General features: G+C 40.6%; 1 protein-coding gene across 6 annotated transcripts in view; it reads right to left on the bottom strand.

Annotated features, from left to right (window-relative positions):
* The window catches only part of CDKL2 (cyclin dependent kinase like 2), a 93,037-nt gene extending 69,131 nt beyond the window's left edge, over positions 1–23,906 (bottom strand). For 4 of the 6 annotated variants that reach the window (XM_055297312.2, XM_055297310.2, XM_055297313.2 and 1 more), the window contains exons 1-3: positions 23,423–23,886; positions 19,101–19,297; positions 5,764–5,958 (exon numbers count right to left, since the gene is read on the bottom strand). In XM_055297312.2, coding sequence (XP_055153287.1) covers positions 5,764–5,958; positions 19,101–19,268 — 363 coding nt within the window. In that variant the 5' untranslated portion in view covers positions 19,269–19,297; positions 23,423–23,886. Of the gene's footprint in view, positions 1–5,763; positions 5,959–19,100; positions 19,298–23,422 lie in introns of all 6 variants that reach the window. The other 2 variants (XM_055297311.1, XM_055297314.1) reach the window with 1 other exon arrangement.
* Between the last annotated feature and the right edge of the window lie 534 nt (positions 23,907–24,440).

Raw genomic sequence — 24,440 nt, 5'->3', positions numbered from 1 at the left:
AAATAAAACTCTCAGGCTCCATTTAGAGCCTATTCATTCTTTGTTTACGCATAACTCTAGCAAGCTTGACCAATCTATGCTATGCCATCGTACACTGAAAACAGCATACCAGAAAGAGGAGGTTGAGGCCAGGATGGTCTCAACTCCTGACCTCAGGTGATCCACCTGCCTCGGCCTCCCAAAGTGCTGGGATTACAGGCGTGAGCCACCGCGCCTGGCCAGAAAACGTTTTTTTCTAGAGTATAGGTTGTGTGAAGTAGAGGAGGAATATCTCAGCTGACATACTAGGAAGTGTGGCAAGACCCTGGGAACCCATGGAAGTGATAGACAATGTGGTGTTTAAAATTGATGTTGGCCATAAATGAGCTAAATCAGAGAGAAAGACGAGAGGCAGGAAGAAGAGCAGTAGGACCAGTATGAGGTGATAAAGGCCTAACCTAGGTTGGTGCTCAGAGGAATGGGAAGGAGGAAATACAGTTTAGAAATACAATACATCAAAAATCAATAGGCCGCACACAGTGGCTCACACCTGTAACCCCAGCACTTTGGGAGGCCGAGGCAGGCAGATCACTTGAGGTCAGGAGTTCAAGACCAGCCTGGCCAACATGGTGAAACCTTGTCTCTACTAAAATACAAAAAAATAGCTGGGCGTGCTGGCACGTGCTTGTAATCCCAGCTACTTGAGTGGCTGAGGCAGGAGAATCACTTGAACCCGGGAGGTGGAGGTTGCAGTGAGCCGAGATCGCACCACTGTACTCCAGCCTGGGCAACAGAGCAAGACTCCATCTCAAAAAAAAAAAGAAGGAAATAGAATTTAGAAGAGTCGTAGATATTTTGTTTGAACCTGAGAATTTAAAAGAATGGTGGTTTCATTTTCAAAATTAGAAAAGCCTAGAGAAAGTTAGTTTTAATGGAATAATTAGTTTTAATCATTGGACTTTTGGGTGGAATGCTGAGCACCCAAGTATAGACATTCATCAGGCAATTAGAAATGTAAAGAGTAAACAAAAACATCAGTGATTAAAATTTCTAAAGGAGAGACTTTATAAGAATAAAACAGGATGCTGATATTCAGATAATATTTTAAAATCTGGTCAGGTGCGGTGGCTCACGCCTGTAATCCCAGCACTTTGGGAGGTTGAGGGGGGTGGATCACGAGGTCAGGAGTTTGAGACCAGCCTGGCCAACACGGTGAAACCCCGTCTCTAGTTAAAATACAAAAATTAGCCAGGCGCTGTGGCAGGCACCTGTAATCCCAGCTACCTGGGAGGCTCAGGCAGGAGAATCTCTTGAACCTAGGAGGGGGAAGGTTGCAGTGAGCCGAGATTGCGCCATTGCACTCCAGCCTGGGCGACAGAGACTCCATCTCAAAAAAAAAAAAAAAATATATATATATATATATATATATATATATATATATAATATTATATAGATATATATCCTATATAGGATATATATATGATATATATATATCATATATATTTAAAAATCTACAGCTAGGCAAAAGACATTATTAGGCCTAATTCTCTAATATAAGCAAATTGTATTTTGAAAACTAAAAAGGATAGATTTGTTTTAAACTCTTTCAGAAGACCAGCATCCTAAATGGCAATCTGCCATTGCTGAGCATGTTGTATAGGCTACCAACTTTTATTACCCTAGATATCAGTGATGAGGACACAGGTCCAGTCTCAGACCACCTGTGCTGTGGTAGAAAGAGCTAAACTGGGGCCGGGTGCGGTGGCTCACACCTGTAATCCCAGCACTTTGGGAGACCGAGGCAGGTGGATCACGAGGTCAGGAGATCGAGACATCCTGGCTAATACAGTGAAACCCTGTCTCTACCAAAAATACAAAAAATTAGCCAGGCGTCGTGGCAGGCGCCTGTAGTCCCAGCTACTCGGGAGGCTGAGGCAGGGAAAATGGCGTGAACCTGGGAGGCGGAGCTTGCAGTGAGCTGAAATCAAGCCACTGCACTCCATCCTGGGCGACAGAGCGAGCCTCCATCTCAAAAAAAAAAAAAGAAAAAAAGAGCTAAACTGAGAGTCCGGAGACCTGGGTCTAGTCCCTGGTTTTCAGTACAGCCATAGACAACTCAATCTTTCTAAGTCTATCTTCTCAGCCCACAAATGAGGGGGCTAAAGTGCATGATCACCATGTTTCTTCCCTACTCTAATACCTTATAATTTATGGTAACACAATGGATTCTAAGCATAACCAAGATGATATGAGTTGAATTTTTCCTAAAATTCATCATTGCAGACTGGGGTGGCCAGAGACAGTACTATGAAAAGGGTAGGCTCTGACATGGGTCTTTAATACTAGGTATAACCCAAATAAATTATGATACCTTGTAATTTCAGTAAAAAAAGTCGTTTAGGGTTCTACAAACCTCATAATATTCTGTACTATTTGGGTCAAACTTCAATGGGCAGCAATCTTAAATTTGTTTTTAAATATGTTATTCAGTCTGGCTCATAAAGGATTAAAATCATATTTATATTTTAAAAAATTCAAGTGCTCACAGATATAGATACATTTAAAAATGAATAATATATTTGAGAATAAATGTTTTCATTTTCTTAAAGTCAAGCATCTCATCCTTACGTGTACATATATGTGTTTATATATATGTATGTATGTATGTATGTATTTGTGTGTTTATTTATTCCAGCCACTACCATTATTATCTGTCTACATTAAAAAGAGAAATGTTAACTGCCTAGAAAACAAAACCTTAAAATATACCTTTAATAATAATGGTAATAATAGCTGACACTTGAATACTTATGTGTCAGGCACTATTCTAAATGTTTTTCATGTTTTAACTTATTTTATTCTCACAATAACCCTAAGGATAGGTGCTATTATTATCTCCATTTAACTAGGAGCTGGGAGTAAGGATTGGAGAAGAGGTACTAGGGTTTGAGAAGAAAGAGGGTAAGAAATCACAATCTAGAAGAGTTTAAGAGTAAATGGAGGCTGGGCACAGTGGCTCATGCCTGTAATCCCAGCACTTTGGGAGGCCGAGGTGGGCGGATCACTTGAGGCCAGAAGTTCAAGACCAGCCTGGCCAACATGGCGAAACCCCATCTCTACTAAAAATACAAAAATTAGCCAGGCGTGGTGGTGCACACCAGTAATCCCAGCTACTTGAGAGACTGAGGCAGGAGAACCGCTTGAACCCAGGAGGCAGAGGTTGCAGTGAGCCAAGATCGCACCACTGCACTCTAGCATGGGTGACAGAGTGAGATTCTGTCTCAAAAAAAAAAGAGTAAATGGACTAGAAAAAAAGTAGTATGACTGCCAGGCAACACTAATAACACTAATGCTCCCTTGAGACAAGTGTTCATAAATTGGAGTGAGATCAGTTCTCCACCCATAAAAATTCATATTTTCTATAGTTTAAAGAGATATGTAAACGCTCTGAAGCTTAGCAGGGAACCACTTTTATTTATTTTTATTTTTTTATTTTTTTTGAGATGGAGTTTCACTCTTGTTGCCCAGGCTGGAGTGCAATGGCACAATCTTGGCTTACCGCAACCTCTGTCTCCCAGGTTCAAGCGATTCTCCTGCCTCAGCCTTCCGAGTAGCTGGGATTACAGGCATTGCCACCACGTCCACCTAATTTTGTATTTTTAGTAGAGACGGGGTTTCTCCATGTTGCCCAGGCTGGTCTCAAACTCCCGACCTCAGGTGATCCTCCCGCCTTGGCCTCTCAAATTGCTGGAATTACAGGCATGAGCCACCGCGCCCAGAGAAACACTGGATTTTACAATCTCTTTTTTTTTTTTTGAGTCAGAGTCTCACCGTGTTGCCCAGGCTGGAGGGCAGTGGCACGATCTCAGCTCACTGCAACCTCCGCCTCCTGGGTCCAAGCAAATCTCCTGCCTCAGCCTCCCAAATAGCTGGGATTACAGGTGCCTGCCACCGTGCCTGGCTAATTTTTTTATATTTTTAGTAGAGATGGGGTTTCACCACGTTGGCCAGGCTGGTTTCGAACTCCTGACCTCAAGTGATCAGAACACCTCAGCCCCACAAAGTGTTAGGATTACAGGCATGAGCCACCACGCCAGGCCTAAAATCTCTTTCCTTAAACACAGAATGGCACTCATGCCAGCAGTACTTGACTCTAAACTGCCTGGATGTATCTGTACATCTAAAGGTAGAATGTGTTATATTAAACATGGGTTGATTCATCATGAAAGTATAAGAATAAAGGGACACAGAAGCAATGTAGGCAGGACACATTCAAATGCGCTTCTAATATGAGAGAGACAATGGTTCTTTTTGCTTACTGGCTCCACTGGCAAGCCTATCCTTAGTACAGAGATGAATGTAGGGCATTCAGCCACCTAACTCCAAATATTACAGGCCCATTGGGAAGATATAATCATTTTTATGAAGAAGGATGAATCAGTATCTTTTAAACTGATACATTAAGTATTTGATTCACTAACACCTCATGCTGATCTGATTTCTTGCAAATCCAACATTATTGTTATTCTACTTTATATATTTCACCCCTGTAACAATTATCTCTCTTTGCAATTTACTAAACTAGCATTCAGTCTCCTGAGTTTGGTCAATGTGAGTCTGCCCTAAGAGACAGATACTCTAAATTAGGTTTCTCAAAATAGATTTTCTGAGCCTGGATCATTCCAAAGTTGCCAGAAGGCCATTATGGAAGGCCTCCTAAAAAAGGGCAGTGTTTTTCCCAGTGGAAACTAGGTATCTGCCTCTACTGAGCAATTTTTTTACATATGTAAACTTCACACTATAACTCAGTAACATAACAAAACTACACAATAAAAGACAGTTAAAAAATTAAAGATAGTGAATAATAATAATAACCAAAAAGAAATATATCAATTTAGGTGGCAGGTATGTAAAATGAGTTTTTCTTTCTTTTATAATTATCTTTAGTTTTAAATTTTTCTACCATTAATATTTATTACTTTTATAATCACACAAAAAAAGTCATTTAAAATATTTTGTAAAACTGGCAAAATCTATGTGTTGAGCGATTCATTTATACTTTATAGGTATCACTCTTCTTGTAGGCGCTTTTATATGATACTCAAAGTATATAAAATTATTGTGATAGACTACAGGGTAAGGGTAGAAATTTTCATACATTCACACTTTATAATTAGGCAAGAGAACACAAACTAACAAATACACAGACCCTTGGGTCTATACATTTCTCAAAATTCATCACTTAAAATTTGTGCATTTCACTTAGTAAATATTACCTTAAAAAAGATCAGAAAATAGGGCCAGGCACGGTGGCTTAGGCCTGTAATCCCAGCACTTTGGGAGGCCAAGGCAGGCAGATCACCTGAGGTCAGGAGTTTTGAGACCAGCCTGGCCAACATGGTGAAACCCCATCTCTTCTAAGAATACAAAAATTAGCCAGGCGTAGTGGTGCATGCCTGTAATCCCAGCTACTCAGGAGGCTGAGGCAGGAGAATCACTTGAACCTGGGGGGCAGAGGTTGCAGTGAGCTGAGATCTTGCCACTGCACTCCAGCCTGGGTGAAAGAGCAAGACTCTGTCTCAGAAAAAAACAAAACAAACAAACAAAAAAACCCAGAAAACAAATATTTAACTCCAATTAATAGATGCACAGATGAAGTCTTTAGTGTTAAAGTATACTGATGTCTGCAACTTATTTTCAAATGCATAAATCAATAAGAGAGATTAAAGGATTAATTAATGAATAAATAGGTGATAAAGCAAATTATTTAAACTCAATACTTACATTGTGACTGTGACAAAATCCAATTCCATTAATAATCTGAAACAAATACTTTTGAACTACTTGGTAGTCTAGTCCATTTGGAAAGAGCTCCAAGTCATCAAGAATTGTGTGGTCAACAAATTCAAAGACTAGGTACCATCGTTTTTTTTTCTTACACACTTCCAAGAGATTCACCAAGTTTTCATGCCTCAGTTGCTGTTATTAAAAAATGCAAAATAGCTGTTATTTTAAAATGCAAAATAGTTTATATAAACTAAGATCAAATTATTAGCAATTAATTATTTAAAATAGATCTCAGCATAAGAAAAATATATAAATAAAATGCATATACAGTGTAAATTGTAAAAGCTATTCTGGTTTTTAAACTACAATTGAGAGACTATATTGCTCCTTTCTCCTCTCAGAGAACAAAATAAAGCTAATAAGAAAAATAAGTGTAACTCCATCTTTGCTGAAACTAAGAGAGATCTATGACCCCCTACTCACAACAAATGAGATGGGACTACTAAATCTAATCAAGGTCAAACAGGAGTATAGGAGGACACCAAAAGATCATCTGTGGCTACAAAGCTGGCAGCGTAAGAGTTCTCTGAAGCCAGTGACATACCCTGAAAAGACAAAAAAGTCCTCCTTTAATATAATGGAAAACTATATATACATATATATAGTGTGTGTGTGTATATATATATATGAAATAAGGCTCATAGACAGCAGTGAAAACATCCCTAGAACTGAATGGCACAAGAAACAGCAGTGAGGAAGGGCTGCATAAGGAATCACACAGAAACACATTTGCTGGAAACAATCTCTCAGTGAAGCAGTGTAGAAGGCAAAACAATTCATTATGAACAAACCTGCAACTGCAAGTTTTAGAGAAATTAAACCTAACAGAATTAAATCCCACACTCAGGCATATGTGATAAGGAATACCATTGTGAATTATGGTAAATTCCTGCTAGCCTGGAACAAAGTCATGGCCTCTCCCCAGAACCTCCTACAAATAGTCCTCCAAAGACTCAGACTTTATTATAAGAAACAATCAAAAAGGAACCAATCAAGGATCTATTCAAAGATGTAAGAAATGAGGAAGAAAGCAGAAAGAAACACAAATGGTAGATTAACACTCACCGGAAAAAAATGTTGCCACCTTTAAAGGGAAAGAAACCAATGGAACGCAGAATATAGCTCTCAAAATCCTCAAGAAAATCCAAGTATGATCCAGAAACTTTATACCCAACCAAATTGTCATTCAAGTAAAAGACAACATGAGCATTGAATCCATTTAAGGCAGGACTAAATCTTATACAAATGTGGGCATCATGGTTACAAAACAGAAAGTGAACATTTTAAATGCAACAATGCACAAATGATATAGAAGATGTAAACAAGATAAAAGTGTATATATACACCAGGTGCAGTGGCTCACACCTGTAATCCCAGTGACTTGGGAGGGCAAAGCAAGAGAATCACTTGAGGCCAGGAATTGGAGACCAGCCTGGGCATAGTGAGACCCCATCTCTACAAAAAAATTTAAAAATTAGCCTGGTGTGGTTGGGCACACCTCTAGTCCCAGCTACTTGGGAGGTTAATGTGGGAGAATCACTTGAGCCCACGAGTTGGAGGCTGCAATGAGTGTGGTGAGCTATGATCATGCCACTGCACTTCAGCTCGAGCAACAGAGCAAGACCTTACCTTGAAACAAAATGAAAAAACAAAACACTAAAGTAAATAAGATATTTTCTAAAATCAGATGGTAGGTGAGTGGGAGATAAAAGGAAATAGAAATATAATAATTAATTTACAAAGAAGTAACTATGTTATTTAACACTATAGTTATCAAGGTAAGCAATATGGCTAGGCATGGTAGCTCATGCCTGTAATCCCAGCACTTTAGGAGGCTGAAGCTGAGGGATAGCTTGAGGCCAAGAATTGTAGGCTGCAATAAGCTATGATCATGCCACTGCATTCCAGCCTGGGTAACAGAGTGAGACTCTGTCTCTTAAAAAATTAAAAAACGAAAAAAGGTTACCAAGGAAACACATCCAATATAAATATAAAAATAATATAAGGAATTCAGGGGCCAGGCACAGTGGCTCACACCTGTAATCCCAGCACTTTGGGAGGCTGAGGCAGGTGGATCACCTGAGGTCAGGAGTTCAAGACCAGCCTGGCCAACATGGCAAAACCCCTTCTCTACCAAAAATAAAAAAAAATTAGCCTGGCGTGGTGGCATGCCTGGCCACCACCATGAAGTAATGAAGTAATATCGATGAATTAATCCCAGCTTCTAAGGAGGCTGAGGCAGGAGAATCGCTTGAACCCAGGAGGCGGAAGTTGCAGTGAGCCGAGATTGCACCACTGCACTCCAGCCTGGGTGACAGAGCAAGACTCCATCTCCAAAAAAAAAAAAAGGAATTCAGAGACCATATAGAAAAATATTTTTTAAAGAGTTATACATATACATCATGGAATATTACGCAGTCATAAAGAAGAATGAGATCATGTCCTTTGCAGGGACATGGATGGAGCTGGAAGCCATTATCCTCAGCAAACTAACAGGAACAGAAAACCAAATACCACATGTTGTCACTTATAAGAGGGAGCTAAATGATAAGGGCACGTAGAGGGGAACAACACACACTGGGGCCTACCGGAGGGCAAAGGGTGGGAGAAGGGAGAGGACCAGGAAAAATGACTGACAAATAATTCTTTAAACCCAAGACTTACATCGTGACTGTGACAAAATCCAATTCCATTATTAATAATCTGAAACAAGTACTTTTGAACTACTTGGTAGTCTAGTCCATTTGGAAAGAGCTCCAAGTCATCAAGAATTGTGTGGTCAACAAATTCAAAGACTAGGTACCATCATCACCTAATCATTAGCTAATGGATACCAGGCTGAATACCTAGGTGATGAAATAATCTGTACAACAAACCCCCATGACACATGTTTACCTATGTAACAAACCTGTACATCCTGCACATGTACCCCTGAACTTAAAAGTTAAAAAAAAAACTTCTACCCTGCCTTCCCTTAAAACAGACATTTTACAATGTAAAAGAAGTGTTGCCAAGAAAAAAATAAAAATTACAAAAGAGTACGATATTATACATAATAACAACTAATACTTACACAATGCTTACTATGTTCCAGGTACTATTCTAAGCACAATAGCATTATGAAATAGGTACAATTATTATCCTGCTTTATAGCTGAAGCAACTAACTCACACAGAGGGTAAGGAACTTGTCCAAGGTCACACAGCAATAACTGGTAGAGGCATGATTAAAACACCTTCTCAAAAAAACCAAAAAACTAAAGAAATCAACAAAAAATGCCCCAAAACCCACAAATTTCATATCCTAATGGAACCATAAATTCTGGCAAGTTCTATTTTATCAAATAAAAAATCTAAATAATACTAGAATGTCAGTTGTTCCATTGGGCTGTTTTGGCACATTTCTAATAGAAGAAAACATTACACTAAAACTTTTTACTCTTTATAAAAAATTCACACTATAGCACTAGATAATTTCTGTTTCTCTACCCTATGTCAAGTCCTTTTTGCAAAGATTTCCACAGTAGCTCCAACCCTGCAATCATAATTAAAACGCACACTATCGGCCGGGCATGGTGGCTCATGCCTGTAATCCCAGCACTTTGGGATGCCAAGGCGGACAGATCATGAAGTTAGGAGTTCGAGATCAGCCTGGCCAAAATGGTGAATCCCTGTCTCTAATGAAAATACAAAAATTAGCCAGGCTAAAACACCAAAAGCAATGGCAACGAAAACCAAAATTGACAAATGGGATCTAATTAAACTAAAGAGCTTCCGCACAGCAAAAGAAACTACCATCAGAGTGAACAGGCAACCTACAGAATGGGAGAAAATTTTTGCAACCTACTCATCTGACAAAGGGCTAATATCCAGAATCTACAATGAACTCAAACAAATTTACAAGAAAAAAACAAACAACCCCATCAAAAAGTGGGCAAAGGACATGAACAGACACTTCTCAAAAGAAGACATTTATGCAGCCAAAAAACACATGAAGAAATGCTCATCATCACTGGCCATCAGAGAAATGCAAATCAAAACCACAGTGAGACACCATCTCACACCAGTTAGAATGGCCATCATTAAAAAATCAGGAAACAACAGGTGCTGGAGAGGATGTGGAGAAATAGGAACACTTTTACACTGTTGGTGGGACTGTAAACTAGTTCAACCATTGTGGAAGTCAGTGTGGCGATTCCTCAGGGATCTAGAACTAGAAATACCATTTGACCCAGCCATCCCATTACTGGGTATATACCCAAAGGATTATAAATCATGCTGCTATAAAGACACATGCACACGTATGTTTATTGCGGCACTATTCACAATAGCAAAGAGTTGGAACCAACCCAAATGTCCAACAACAATAGACTGGATTAAGAAAATGTGGCACATATACACCATGGAATACTATGCAGCCATAAAAAATGATGAGTTCATGTCCTTTGTAGGGACATGGATGAAACTGGAAAACATCATTCTCAGTAAACTATCGCAAGGACAAAAAACCAAACACCGCATGTTCTCACTCGTAGGTGGGAATTGAACAATGAGAACTCATGGACACAGGAAGGGGATCATCACACTCTGGGGACTGTTGTGGGGTGGGGGGAGGGGGAGGGACAGCATTAGGAGATATACCTAATGCTAAATGACGAGTTAATGGGTGCAGGAAATCAACATGGCACATGGATACATATGTAACAAACCTGCACATTGTGCACATGTACCCTAAAACCTAAAGTATTATACTAAAAAAAAAAATAAAGAAAAAAAAGAAAAAAAAAATTAGCCCGGCGTGGTGGCGGGTGCCTGTAGTCCCAGCTACTCAGGAGGCTGAGGCACGAGAATCACTTGAACCCAGGAGGCGGAGGTTGCAGTGAGCCGAGATCATGCCACTGCACTCCAGCCTGGGCAGAGCGAGACTCCGTCAAAAAAAAAAAAAAAGCACAGACTATCAGCTCCACAGGTTCTCTGCCTTTGTGCTTATATTTTTAATGGCAGATGGTTACCTTCTTTGGTAATGGCAGACTGAATAACTCAGACCAGCCCTCCAGTTGAAAATTCTTTTTTTTTTTGAGACGGAGTTTCGCTCTTGTTGCCCGGGCTAGAGTGCAATGGCGCAATCTCGGCTCACCGCAACCTCCTCCGCCTGCCAGGTTCAAGCAATTCTCCTGCCTCAGCCTCCCAAGTAGCTGGGATTACAGACATGCACCACCATGTCCGGCTAATTTTGTATTTTTGGTAGAGACGGGGTTTCTCCGTGTTGGTCAGGCTGGTCTGGAACTCTCGACCTTAGGTGATCTGCCCGCCTCGGCCTCCCAAAGTGCTGGGATTACAGGCGTGAGTCGCCGCGCCCAGCCATTGAAAATTCTTTAAAAGTTGGATTAGTTTTCAAAAAATCTTCTTAAACATATAAAAGGCTAAAACGACAGTGAGGATTACTGGGCTAAAATCAAGAACATGAGAATCCAAAGAGTTAACCTCAGGACTCAAAGCTAATTTTGACATCAAGTAACAAATGTGGAAATGAGCTTTGATTTTTGTGGCTCCCCAGGGCTAAAAGGGAAAAGCCAAAGTCCAAAAGCCTTCTAAAGGTGGGATATCTGAGAAACCACCTCCAATTAAAGCTAGGACCCAAAAAACTACATCCTCCAGAGTGAAAATGAACAGAAATAAACGAGGCTTCACTAGACTTAACATCAGGTTCAAGGAACTAAAAGCCTTGAACTTGTATTCACATACTGGACTGGGAGCATCTCCATGTACCCGTCAGAAGCAAATGAATATCGCCTCTGGACAAAGAAAACCTTACCTTAGCCTCAAAATATTTCTACAAATAAAATTTCAAAAATAACATTCAGTTCTAAAGGATAATGAGAAACACAGATAAAAAGAGACTATAAGCAAGAACTTTGAACTTAACTAAGGAGGTCCTGGGCTGGTAGTGTGCTTGGATCAGACAGAAACCAGAACTGGGAAAATTTTAATGTAAATAATTTTTCATTACGAAGGGTAGTTAATTACTAAAGGGGGTAAAAGAAGACTCTAAGGGATATGTTTAAACTAGCAAATACAGGAAGCTCCACTTTTATGGCTGAAGGAAAGTACGTAGGGCACAAGAAGGAACTAAAAATGTAGAAGAGCCCCCAATAACCACCAGACATGTAGTCCTCATTGGAAATGGCCCAGCAGCCACCAAAATGTGAAGATTGCCAATAGTGAAAAAATTCACCAGAGCACACAGGCCAGAGATGGTTTGTAGAGTGGCCAGCAGTTAGTAGAGAAACTCACCAGAATGAGTAGGTAGGACAGAACTGGTCCTTGAAAGATGCTGGTTGGGCGCGGTGGCTCACGCTTGTAATCCCAGCACTTTGGGAGGCCGAGGCGGGTGGATCACGAGGTCAGGAGATCGAGACCACGGTGAAACCCCGTCTCTACTAAAAATACAAAAAATTAGCCGGGCGTGGTGGCGGGCGCCTGTACTCCCAGCTACTCGGAGAGGCTGAGGCAGGAGAATGGCGTGAACCCAGGAGGCGGAGCTTGCAATGAGCCGAGATCGCGCCACTGCACTCCAGCCTGCGTGACAGAGCGAGACTCCGTCTCAAAAAAAAAAAAAAAAAGAAAGATGCTGAAGTGAGCTAACAGACCTCCCACATGGTGATGGGCTCACAGCTGTATCAAAAAAAAAAAAAAAAGCACACCAGAAGCTGGAAGAAAAGCTTCTTCGTCTTGCTAAGGACCGACAGTGTCTTTCCATGCCCTCTATCTGTTGACAAAACCTAAAATCAAATCAGCTGGCAAAAAAAAAAGAAATGTTTACAGAGTCCAGCTCTAATATCACAAAGTAGGTAAAAAAAGGAATGATTTGGAGTTGATAGACAATAAATTGATTACTGGCACAGTGCCCATGAACATGGAAGAATGAAATAAAAATTGTCGGTGGAGAAAAATATTTTTACCTTAGCCTCAAATTATTTTTAAAAAATAATCTTTCAGGACAGGCGTGGTGGCTCCCGCCTATGATTCTAGCATTTGGGGAGGTTGAGGCGGAAAAATTGCTTGAGCTCAGTAGTTTGAGACTAGTCTGGGCAACATACTGAGACCCTGTCTCCACAAAAAATAAAAAAAATTAGCTGGGCATGGTGGCACATGCCTGTAGTCCAAGCTCCAAAGCTACTTAGGAAGCTGAGGCAGGAGGACTGCTTGAGTCTGGAAGATTGAGGCTGAAGTGAGCCATAATTGCACCACTGCACTCCAGCATGGGTGACAGAGCCAAGACCCTGTCTAAAAAATAATAACAATGATAATAATAGTATTTCAAAGATAAGATTCAGCACAAAATTGAAGATAAGCAGGCATACAATGAAATGACACCATAAGTAAGAAATACCAGAAAATATTGGCAATTGAAACAGATACAGAATGACTTCAGATATTGTAATTATCAGATATGGACTACTACTCTTTAAAAAAGAAAGCCAACCTCAAAAAATGGAGGGAACTTAAAACCATAAAAAGTAACATAACAGATGTGGACCCAAATAAAAATTCTAGGATGGAAAAGTATAATTACTTTTGTTCACAGTAACAGTAGACTAGGTAATTTGTAACAATTCTCCAAATGAATACAAGTAGAAAAGCTGGACAAAATACATAACACAACTACTTGGAGGAACGAAAAAGATAATATAGTAAAAAATACCTGGGCTAGGAAGACAAAAACCCAGAAAAGTGAGCCAGGCAATTAGGGCCAAATTTTTTTAACCCAAGAAACATATGCCACTTTAGAGGGAAGACTAAGAGGATCAGTAGCACTTTTCACCATGTTGCAGGCCTAAGGTAGCAGTGATTGATGTTCAGGGGCCATGAAGGTGAAAAGAAGGAGTACAGTGCTGGTGAAATCCTTTCATTTGGGTTAGCCCTAAAAGTCCTCAAGTTATCAGTAGCAGCTGATATGAACCTTAGTATATGAAGCTGAATTATTAAATGGAGAAGAGAGAATGGGACAGTAGCAGTATGTGAAGCAACAATTATAGCTGAGCATTTTTTTTTTTTTTGAGATGGAGTCTTATTCTGTTGCCCAGGCTGGAGTGCAGTGGCACGATCTTGGTTTACTTCAACCTCTGCCTGCCAGGTTCAAGAGATTCTCCTGCCTCAGCCTCTTGAGTGGCTGGAACTACAGGCATGCACCACCATGCCCAGCTAATTTTTGTATTTTTAGTAGGGACAGGGTTTCACCACGTTGGCCAGGCTGGTCTCGAACTCCTGACCTCAAGTGATCCACCCACCTTGACCTCCCAAAGTGCTGAGATTACAGGCATGAGCCATCATGCCCAGCCTGAGCATTTTTTAAAAATGACAAACGACATTATTTGATAGAAGCAAGAGCCATAAAATTAACAGACAAAAAAAAAAAACCCACACCTAGGCATATTATTGTAAACTCCTGAAAATCAAAGAGAAAACCTTAAAAGTATCTAGAAGAAAATGGTTATTAAGGAACACAATAAGACTGATGTCTGATTTTTCAATACAAGCAACGGAGCCAGCAGAACAGTAGGATTCTATCCTGAACATACTGAATATAATTAACTGACAACCCTGAATGCTATATCCTGAGAAAACAGCCTTTTTTTCTTTTTTTTTTTTTTTTAAGCGATGAGATCTCACTACAGTGCCCAGGCTGGAGTGCAGTGGCTATTCACAGGCATGATCATAGCACACCACAGTCTCAAACTCCTGGGCTCAAGTGATCCTCCCACCTCAGCCTCCTGAGTAGCAAAGACTATAGGCCCACGCTATCGCACCTAGCTTGAAATAGTATTTTAAACACAAAGTAGAATAAATACTTTTTTTTACACCAACAAAAATGAATAGAATTTCTTATCATCAGGCCGGGCACGGTGGCTCACGCCTGTAATCCCAACACTTTGGAGACCGAGGCGGGAGGATCATGAGGTCAGGAGATCGAGACCATCCTGACTAACACGGTGAAACCCCGTCTCTACTAAAAATACAAAAAAAAAAAAAAAAATTAGCTGGGCGAGGTGGCGGGTGCCTGTAGTCCCAGCTACTCGGGAGGCTGAGGCAGGAGCATGGCGTGAACCCAGGAGGCAGAGTCTGCAGTGAGCCGAGGTCGCGCCACTGCACTCCAGCCTGGGCGACAGAGTGAGACTCCGTCTCAAAAAAAAAAAAGAATTTCTTATCATCAGATTTGCTTTAAAGAAAATAAAGGAAGTGCTTTAAGCATAAGGAAAATGACCCCAGATGGAAACTCAGAAATGTAGGGAAGACTAAATAAAGAGTAATAGAAAGGGTAATATTAGGTATATCCTAACAACTGCTGACTGTGAACAATTTTAAAAGGGATTTAACTATATACAGAATTTAACAATATTACATAGCAGCAATAACACATATATCTGATGGGTGGAGGGGAGAAAGGAGGGGTAACTGAAGTTAAAATTGCTAAGATTTTTGCATTGTAAAAGTACCTGTTTGAGTATCAATAAGTTGTTTGTATATTAAAATATCTAGAACAATCTCTAAAATACTAGTAAAAGAATGTTTAACAAAATAATTTTTAAAAAGAAAAAACCTAGACATATGGAAGGCAACTAGGATGATAAGTATAAATCCAAACATGTAAGTTTTATATTAAATATAAATAGACTAAACACTCCAAGTAAAATACAAAGACTGTCAGACTGAATAAAACAAAAGAAACAACTGTATCTGCTTGTAAGAGATATACTTTACATCTAACGACACAGAAGGTTAACAGGAGAAAGGATTAAAAAATATATATCATATAAATAATGATCAAAAGTGCAAACATACTAATGACAAAGTGTATGTTAAGACAAGAAGACTGGCCAGGCCTGGTGGCTCACGTCTGTAATCCCAACACTTTGGGAGGCCAAAGTGGCTGTATCACAAGGTCAGGAGTTTGAGACCAGCCTGGCCAACCTGGTGAAACCCCATCTCTACTAAAATACAAAAATTAGCCAGGTGTGGTGGCGGGCACCTGTAATCCCAGCTACTTGGGAGGCTGAGGCAGGAGAATTGCTTGAACTCAGGGGGTAGAAGTTGCAGTGAGACGAGATCGCACCACTGCACTCCAGCCTGGGTGACAGAGCAAGACTCCACCTCAAAAAAAAAAAAAAAAAAAAAAAAAAAACAGACAAGAAGACCAAGAAACAAAAGGATTATACAATGTTCATGAACTAGATGCAATATTGTAAACACATCAATTCTCCACAAGTTGATCTATATAAATTCAATTAAATTCCTAGAGTTTTTATGAGCATTGGTAAATTGATTCTAAAATTTATATGGAAATGCAAACAGACAAAAATAGGGAAGATGGTCTTATAGAAGAAGGACAAAACAGAAGGATTTATTCTACCAGATATAAAAACTTACAAACTAGGCCAGCTGCAGTGGCTCACACCTGTAATCCCAGCACTTTGGAAGGCTGAGGAGGGTGGATTGCTTGAGCCAAGCAGCTCAAGACTAGCCTGGGCAACATGGCAAAACCCTATCTTTACCCCAAAAAATACAAAAATTAGCCAAGCATGGTGGCACACGCCTGTAGGCCCAGCTACTCAGAAGGCTGAAGTGGGAGAATCACTTGAGCCTGGGAGGCAGAGACTGCAATGAGTCAAGATCATGCCACTGCACTGCAGCCCGAGTGATACAACAAGACCCCGTCTCAAAAAAAAACCTACTAACTAGGATAAACCTACTAACTAGGATAAACATTGTGGGCTACTGGCGCAAGCTTAAACAAATAGACCAATGGGACAGAATAAAATCTTGCCTATATGGGAGAACATGTGGCAAAAGGAATATTCAGAACAGTGGGGAAAAACATGGTATTTTCAATAAATGTTTCTAGGACAACTGGATAGCCATAAGGGAAAAGTCATAAGATTTGACTGTGTCAAACACCATCATTAAGATCAAGTATTAGATACTTAGACTTTAACAAATCCCTAGTATAACCACTAAAAGACAGAAACACAATGTATAATTTCCAAGTTATTAGAAAAAAAGGAATGATAAATGTAATCAATCCAAAGTAACAAAAGACAAAGAAATAGAGAACTGGTAATACAAATAGCACATATTAAGGTGATAGATATATGTATTCAAAATACATCAGATACTATATTACAAGTAAATGGAATAAATGCTCCAATTAAAAGGCAAATATTATCAAACAGGAAAAAAGCAAAATATAACTATACGGTTTTCACAAGAGATACATCTAAACAAGAATTCAGAAAAATTAGGGGTACAGGCACGGTGGCTCACACTTGTAATCTCAGCACTTTGGAAGGCTGAGGCGGGCGGATCACCTGAGGTCAGGAGTTTGAGACCAGCCTGGCCAACATGGTGAAACCCCGTCACTACTAAAAATACAAAAATTAGCCAGGCGTGGTGGCGGGCGCCTATAATACCAGCTACTCAGGAGGCTGAGGCAGGAGAATCGCTTGAACCCAGGAGGCAGAGGTTGCAGTGAGCCAAGATTGCACCACTGCACCCCAGCCTAGACAACAAGTGTGAAACTCCATGTCAAAAAAAAAAAAAAAAGAATTCAGAAAAATTAGAAGTAAAAATATGGAAAAGATTTACTATGGAAATGCTAACCAAAATTAAGCTAATGCATGTACTCTTATTAATTTCAAATAAATTAGATCTTAAAACAAAATACTGGCCAGGTGTGGTGGCTCACACCTATAATCCGAACACTTTGAAAGGCCAAGGTAGGAGGATTACTTTAGCTCAGGAGTTTGAGACCAGCCTGAGCAACATAGTGAGACCTTATCTCTACTAAAAATAAAATTAGCCAGGCATAGTGGCACACACCTGCAATCCTAGCTACTTGGGAGACTGAGGTGTAGGATTGCTTGAGCCCAGGAGATCAAGGCTGCAGTGAGCCATGATCATGCCACGGCACTCCAGCCTGGAGGACAGAACAAGACCCTGTGTCAAAAAAACAAAATGAAATGACCGGGTGTGGTGGCTCACGCCTGTAATCCCAGCACTTTGGGAGGCTGAGGTGGGCGGTTCATGAGGTCAGGAGATCGAGACCATCCCAATCAACATAGTGAAACTCTGTCTCTACTAAAATACGAAAAATAAAATAAAATTAGCCAGGCATGGTGACGCGCACCTGTAGTCCCAGCTACTTGGGAGCCTGAGGCAGGGGAATCGCTTGAACCCGGAAGGAGGAGGTTGTAGCGAACTGAGATAGCGCCACTGCACTCCAGCCTGGTAACAGAGTGAGACTCCGTCTCAAAAAAGTCCAACGAAACAAAATATTACTGTAATAAAAAGGGTTATTGCATAATGACAAAAGATTTAACTCAACAGCAAGATATAATAATTCTAAATATAACACATTAATAATACTGTTTGTGTTTATAAAAATAAACATTAACTGAACTACAATGAAAAGTAGAAAAATCAATAATCACAAAGGAAGACTTTAACATATTTCTTCTCAGTGCTGGATAAAACAAGCATATAAGAAAAATAAATTAGAATTTGGAAGATTGAACAACACAATTAACATGAACTAATGAACATATATGAAATACTTTTCAAGAACAAGAGGGTTTTTTTTAGTTGACTATATTCTGAACCAAAAAGCAAATATCAAGAAATTTCAAAGAAATAAATTCTTATATGGTGTATACTCAGAACATAGGGCAGTTGTCTCACAAATAAATAACCAGGAAAGAATAACATAGAAAATGTCCATGTTTGGAAATTCAGAAATGTACTTTTAAATAACTCAGGGATTAAGAAAAATAGGACGGAAATGAGAAAATATTGTTAACAATCAAAATTTCCAGGATACATACCAAGCTGTTCCTACAGGAAAATGTATATCCTTAAATGCATATTTGAGGGGAAAAAAGTCTGGAAATTAGAGAAGCATCTATCTCAACAAATTAGGAAAAAGGGCTGCAAAATAAACCCATACAAATAAGTAGAAAAAATGAAATAATAAAGAACAAAAATTAATGGTATTCCTCCTAACAAGTCATCAGATCTGGGGTGGTCTTTGGGACTCCTAACACAGACTATAGGTAGATGATTGATAAATACACAGAAAGATACAGAGAGAAGGAACAAACACTTTTAAAATCAGGTTTACATTCACCAGATAAATGAATTAGCATATCTAATCATTGTATTTCTTCTTATTGCCAAAAAAGAAACTTATATTTTTTCAATTCAATATATGCATTTACTCACCTTTAGTAACTTGATTTCTCGCATTGCAATCTTTTTAACCATTTTGTCATCGTCACTTTCTAAGAACTTCTTTATGGCCACAATTCTTCCAGTATCTTTATTCCTACACTTCATCACCATTCCATAACTCCCTTTTCCAACCAAACCCAGGTTTTCATATTTTTCCATTTTAATTTAAAGTCAGTAGAAACTTTTTGCTGTGAAAACCAAAACATAGATTTAACAACGTTGAGTACATTAATTTCCTCCACCTTCCCAGCAAATTAATTCTTCCCTGCTTGTTTTCCATATTAGAGTAGTCACTGTGTTCATGGCTTTCCTGTATTAATTCACAATTTCCTAGTGTTTCTACATGTAAGCTATGTTTTCAAAATGGTCACACACATTAAGCTGTGTTTTCAAAATGGTCACACACACTTCATAATAGACAAAGCAAATGGAATTGAAGCCATTAACTTTAAATTACTAATGTCATGTTAATGAAATTCCATGTATTTTTAATTCTAATAAAGCAATACTTGAGCTATCATACATAACAATTACAACTCACTTTAAAAAGCACAATTCCAGGCCGGGAGCGGTGGCTCACGCCTGTAATCCCAGCACTTTGGGAGGCTGAGGTGGGCAGATCACAATGTCAGGAGATCAAGACCATCCTGGCTAACACGGTGAAACCCCGTCTCTACTAAAAATACAAAAAAATTAGCCGGACGTGGTGGCGGGCGCCTGTAGTCCCAGCTACTCGGGAGGCTGAGGCAGGAGAATGGCGTGAACCTGGGAGGCAGAGCTTGCAGTGAGCCAAGATCATGCCACTGCACTCCAGCCTGGGCGACAGAGCGAGACTCCGTCTCAAAAAAAAAAAAAAAGCACAATTCCAGCCTGGGCAACATAGCAAGACTCTGTCTCTACAGAAGACATTTTTAAATTAGCTGGGTGTGGTGGTGTATGCCTGTGGTCCCAGCTACTTGGGAGGCTGAGGCAGGAGAATTGCTTGAGCCCAGGAGGTTGAGGCTGCAGTGAGCTGTGATGGCACTGCACACCAGCCTGAGCAACGGAGCGAGAATCTGTCTCAAAAACAAAACAAAACAAAACAAATAAACAAAATGCACAGGCCAGGTGTGGTGGCTCACACCTGTAACCCCAGCACTTTAGAAGGCCAAGGCAGGCAGATCACCTGAGGTCAGGAGTTCGAGACCAGCCTGGCCAACATGGTGAAACCCTGTCTCTACTAAAATACAAAAATTAGCCAGGCATGGTGGTGCACCCCTACAGTCCCAGCTACTCGGGAGGCTAAGGCAGGAGAATCCCTTGAACCCGGGAGGCGGAGGTTGCAGTGAGCCAAGATAGCGCTACTGCATTCCAGCCTGGGTGACAGAGTGAGACTCTGTCTCAAAAAAAAAAAAAGCACAATTCTCTTTCACTCAAAGATGCATAACTGAATTTGGTGGGGGGTTTTGTTTGTTTGTTTGTTTGTTTGGGATGGAGTCTTGCTCTGTTGCCCAGGCTGGAGTGTAGTGGTGAGATTTAGGCTCACTGCAACCTCCACCTCCTGGGTTCAAGCAATTCTCCTGCCTCAGCCTCTGAGTAGCTGGGATTACAGGCATGAGCCACCACACCCAGGTAAGTTTTGTATTTTCATAGAGACGGGGTTTTGCCATGTTGCCCAGCCTGGTCTCGAACTCCTGACCTCAAGTGATCCACCCACCTTGGCCTCCCGAAGTGCTGGGATTGCAGGCGTGAGCCACAGCGCCCGGCCTGAATTTAGTTTTAATGAAGATCAACATTTTTGTCACACTGAATTTAGATCAATGTTGGAAATGCTTATGCACCTTCCACTTAATTGGAAAAAATATTTGATCACATAACAAATTAACACAGAGCATCTTTCATAAAATATTTTTCTTTACTTTTCTTTTTTTTTTGAAACGGAGTCTCATGCACTGGCGCGAAATCGGCTCACTGCAACCTCTGCCTCCCAGGTTCAAGCGATTCCCTGTTTCTGCCTCCCCAGTAGCTGGGGTTACAGGCACCACTACCACGCCCAGCTAATTTTTGTACTTTTAATAGAGACGGGGTTTCGCCATGTTACTGTTACTATATTGAAATTAGAAAATAAGAGAAATGACATCGGTATATAAGCAGATTTTTAAAATTAAATTTTATTAAATTTAATGTAATTATTAAATTAAATTAAATATTAGTAGTACCAAATACAGTAAAAGTATTTCAAAAATCCTGTTAATGATTACTCACTATAAATATAATTTGAATTTGTGTTTGAAATTTTTTTTTTTTTTTGAGACAGAGTCCCGCTCTGTCGCCCAGGCTAGAGTGCAGTGGCACGATCTTGGCTCCCTGCAAACTCTGCCTCCCGGGTCCACGCCATTCTCCTGCCTCAGCCTCCCAAGTAGCTGGGACTACAGGCACCCACCACCACGCCCGGCTAATTTTTTGTATTTTTAGTAGAGACGGGGTTTCAGCGTGTTAGCCAGGATGGTCTTGATCTCCTGACCTCGTGATCTGCCTGCCTCGGCCTCCGAAAGTTCTGGGATTACAGGCATGAGCCACCACGCCCGGCCTTGAAATTTTTTACTCATATTATATGACATTTTCTGAATAAAGGCAATCCTAAGAGAATCTTTCTTGTTTTACCAATGATTGATGAAGGTCCAGCAGTCATTGGACAAAATGCTTTGGTACAGAAAAAAATTATTTCAGTCCAAATATAGATAGATTTTAACTCATAAGGTTTGATTGCCATGATATATATAAGCTATTAAACTATAACTCCAATAAGAATAAAAAATGCTGCTCTAAATCCCAATGTGGTTCCAATGGTTTCAGAAGAAAAAAACAGTCTTTTAATAATTATATATCCAATGACGATTCAGGGTTGATTTTTTTTACACCTGACAATATAAAAATGCTCATTTATTAAACTTTGGAAAGAGAAATAATTCTTGCCTATTGTATTAATCATATACTTACGGCAATCTAAAATTAATTTACTCAGATCGTGAACTGTTTTTCCTGTTTCTCTACTGGAACAGTGATGCAAAGACAAAACAAATATTCTCTTTGTTCTAGCAAACTATGCTAATCCAATGTATACAATACGTTTTCCACACTTGACATATAATAGTTTGAGATTTTATAATATACATATTTTTAATGTAGATATACGTGGAGAACCAGAAGATTGATCTTGAGGAGTGGGAAATGAAAACAATACCAATGAACATCAACTTAAATTATTATTTTACTACCAGTTTTCATAGTAGATTCTACTAGAAACTTTTTACAGAGCAGTGTCCCAGACACTAACTTTCCATGCGTTTGACATTTTACCTTCTATTTCACTTCCATTAACTATTTTTTAATAAAATGTTTGTATTTGAAAAAAAATCTCCATATAATTCTATCCCTTCTTAATTTTTTTCTCTTCCATTAAGAGAGTATGTTTTATTAGGGACTAGACTGTAGGTTTATCACACCAATGACAAAAATAGCTTGAATCTATAACCTGGATCATTTTTAAACATTTTGTAATTGGTGTCCTCAATATTTGAAAGCACAAAGTGAAAAAAAAAATGACTTTAAGCATGTCTGAGGTGTTCTGAAGCGTATCACAAGCTAACATTAATGCAGGTTGACTGCTTCAAGTTTATTCTCCCAACCAATTGCACATCTGGACACACCACATTGAACACACCTGCTTTTTCAAGTGGCACTGTCCACAAATACTTTAAAAGTATCACAGCCTACCAAGCCTCTTGTTTCCTGAAACAGTTACTCATAAACTATAACTTCTCATGCCTTCTGCTCTTGAATGGAAAGGTAATACAAACGAAAAAGAAACCTGGCCAATGGGCAAGGTGTTATTTCTGGATGGTTCTAATAGCAACAATTTTGATAAAAATATTTGGAGAATGCTAATTTTTTGTTTAAAACGATTAAAGGGCCGGGAGCGGTGGCTCACGCCGGTAATCCCAACACTTTGTGAGGCCGAGGCGGGCGGATCACCTGAGGTCGTGAGTTCGAGACCAGCCTAACCAACATGGGGAAAGCCTGTCTCTACTAAAAATACAAACTTAGCCGGGCGTGGTGGTGATGCCTGTAATCCCAGCTACTTGGGAGGCTGAGGCAGGATAATCGCTTGAACCCAGGAGGCAGAGGTTGCGGTGAGCTGAGACCGTGCCATTGCACTCCAGCCTGGGCAACAAGAGTGAAACTCCGTCTCAAAAAAAAAAAAAAAGACAGATTGAAATCTTTTATAGATCAAAGAACGAGATAATAGAAGCTTTAAAATGTACTATACTTACCGTTTCTTCAATCCGTTCGCATAGAAAGACCCAAAGGTTTTCAACTTGGAAACAAATTTGAGGTGAAATGCATATGGCTCGCAGGTCCAAAAGATGCTGCTTAGCAAACTAGCAATTCCAGCGCTGTTGTGATTTCTTCTGCGGACGCAGTCACGAGTCCAGGGCGAAGCAGGCAGGGAGGCAGGTGGGCCTCGGTCCGCCGCAAGCTCACACTTAGGACCACGGGCCGCATGCTGTCGTCGTCAAGGCAACGACCTCACTCTGTCCCCAACTATAGGCACAAAGTCTTGGGAGACAGATACGGCCCAGGTCAGAATGCGTTCACCGCAGGCACCAACACCTGTGAAGGCCAAGGACTAGAGAGCAATTAGCTGGGTGAGAGGCGCCACGTCCCAGCTCGTAAGGCGCCCAGTACCTGGAGCCTGGGAACCTGCACCGCTCCAACTACCCCTGGGCGAAGGCGTTGGTCGCAGAGCTGCAAGGGGGGCGGTTCCTCGCCCGCCCCGAGAGCGCCAGGCCTCCCTTCTTCTGATTGGCCGAGCCGTGTCGTCACGAGCCATGATTGGCTCAGGGCCAACCACCCCGCCCCTTCACCTAGGGCTGGGCCCAGGTTCTGCTCCCTGACACGCAGAGGCCCTGCGTCCCAACACGCCTTGGTTCTCGTCAGGAGGCGCCTTTCTGCCTTCCCCAGGGGGAGGTGGCGATTGTGATACCCACGCGAAGGGTAAAGGTGGCAGTTATGTAGGACTGCGAAGACTATGCAAAATGCGATACGGTTTCCCTCACAGCCTCGCCGCTGGGTCAGGGGCGGGCCCCGGGCGCCCTGAGTCGCGAAGGCGCGGCCTGACCGGGATTCCATGCTTCCTTTCCGTTCTGGGCGGTGGGGCCAGTGTGAGCCAGGTAGGAGATAACGGTGACAGTCTAGGAGGTGATGATTAGTAGGCGAGGCAAGGTGGAAGAAGGTAGATGATGACAGACCTGACGTTAGGAGGGACCTTGGGAAGGCCAGTCTGGCCAT

Source organism: Symphalangus syndactylus, chromosome 10 (assembly GCF_028878055.3).
Source record: "Symphalangus syndactylus isolate Jambi chromosome 10, NHGRI_mSymSyn1-v2.1_pri, whole genome shotgun sequence".
Taxonomy (NCBI): Eukaryota; Metazoa; Chordata; class Mammalia; order Primates; family Hylobatidae; genus Symphalangus; species Symphalangus syndactylus.
Note: the sequence above shows the minus strand (reverse complement) of the source record. Positions and strands in the feature narration are given on the sequence as shown.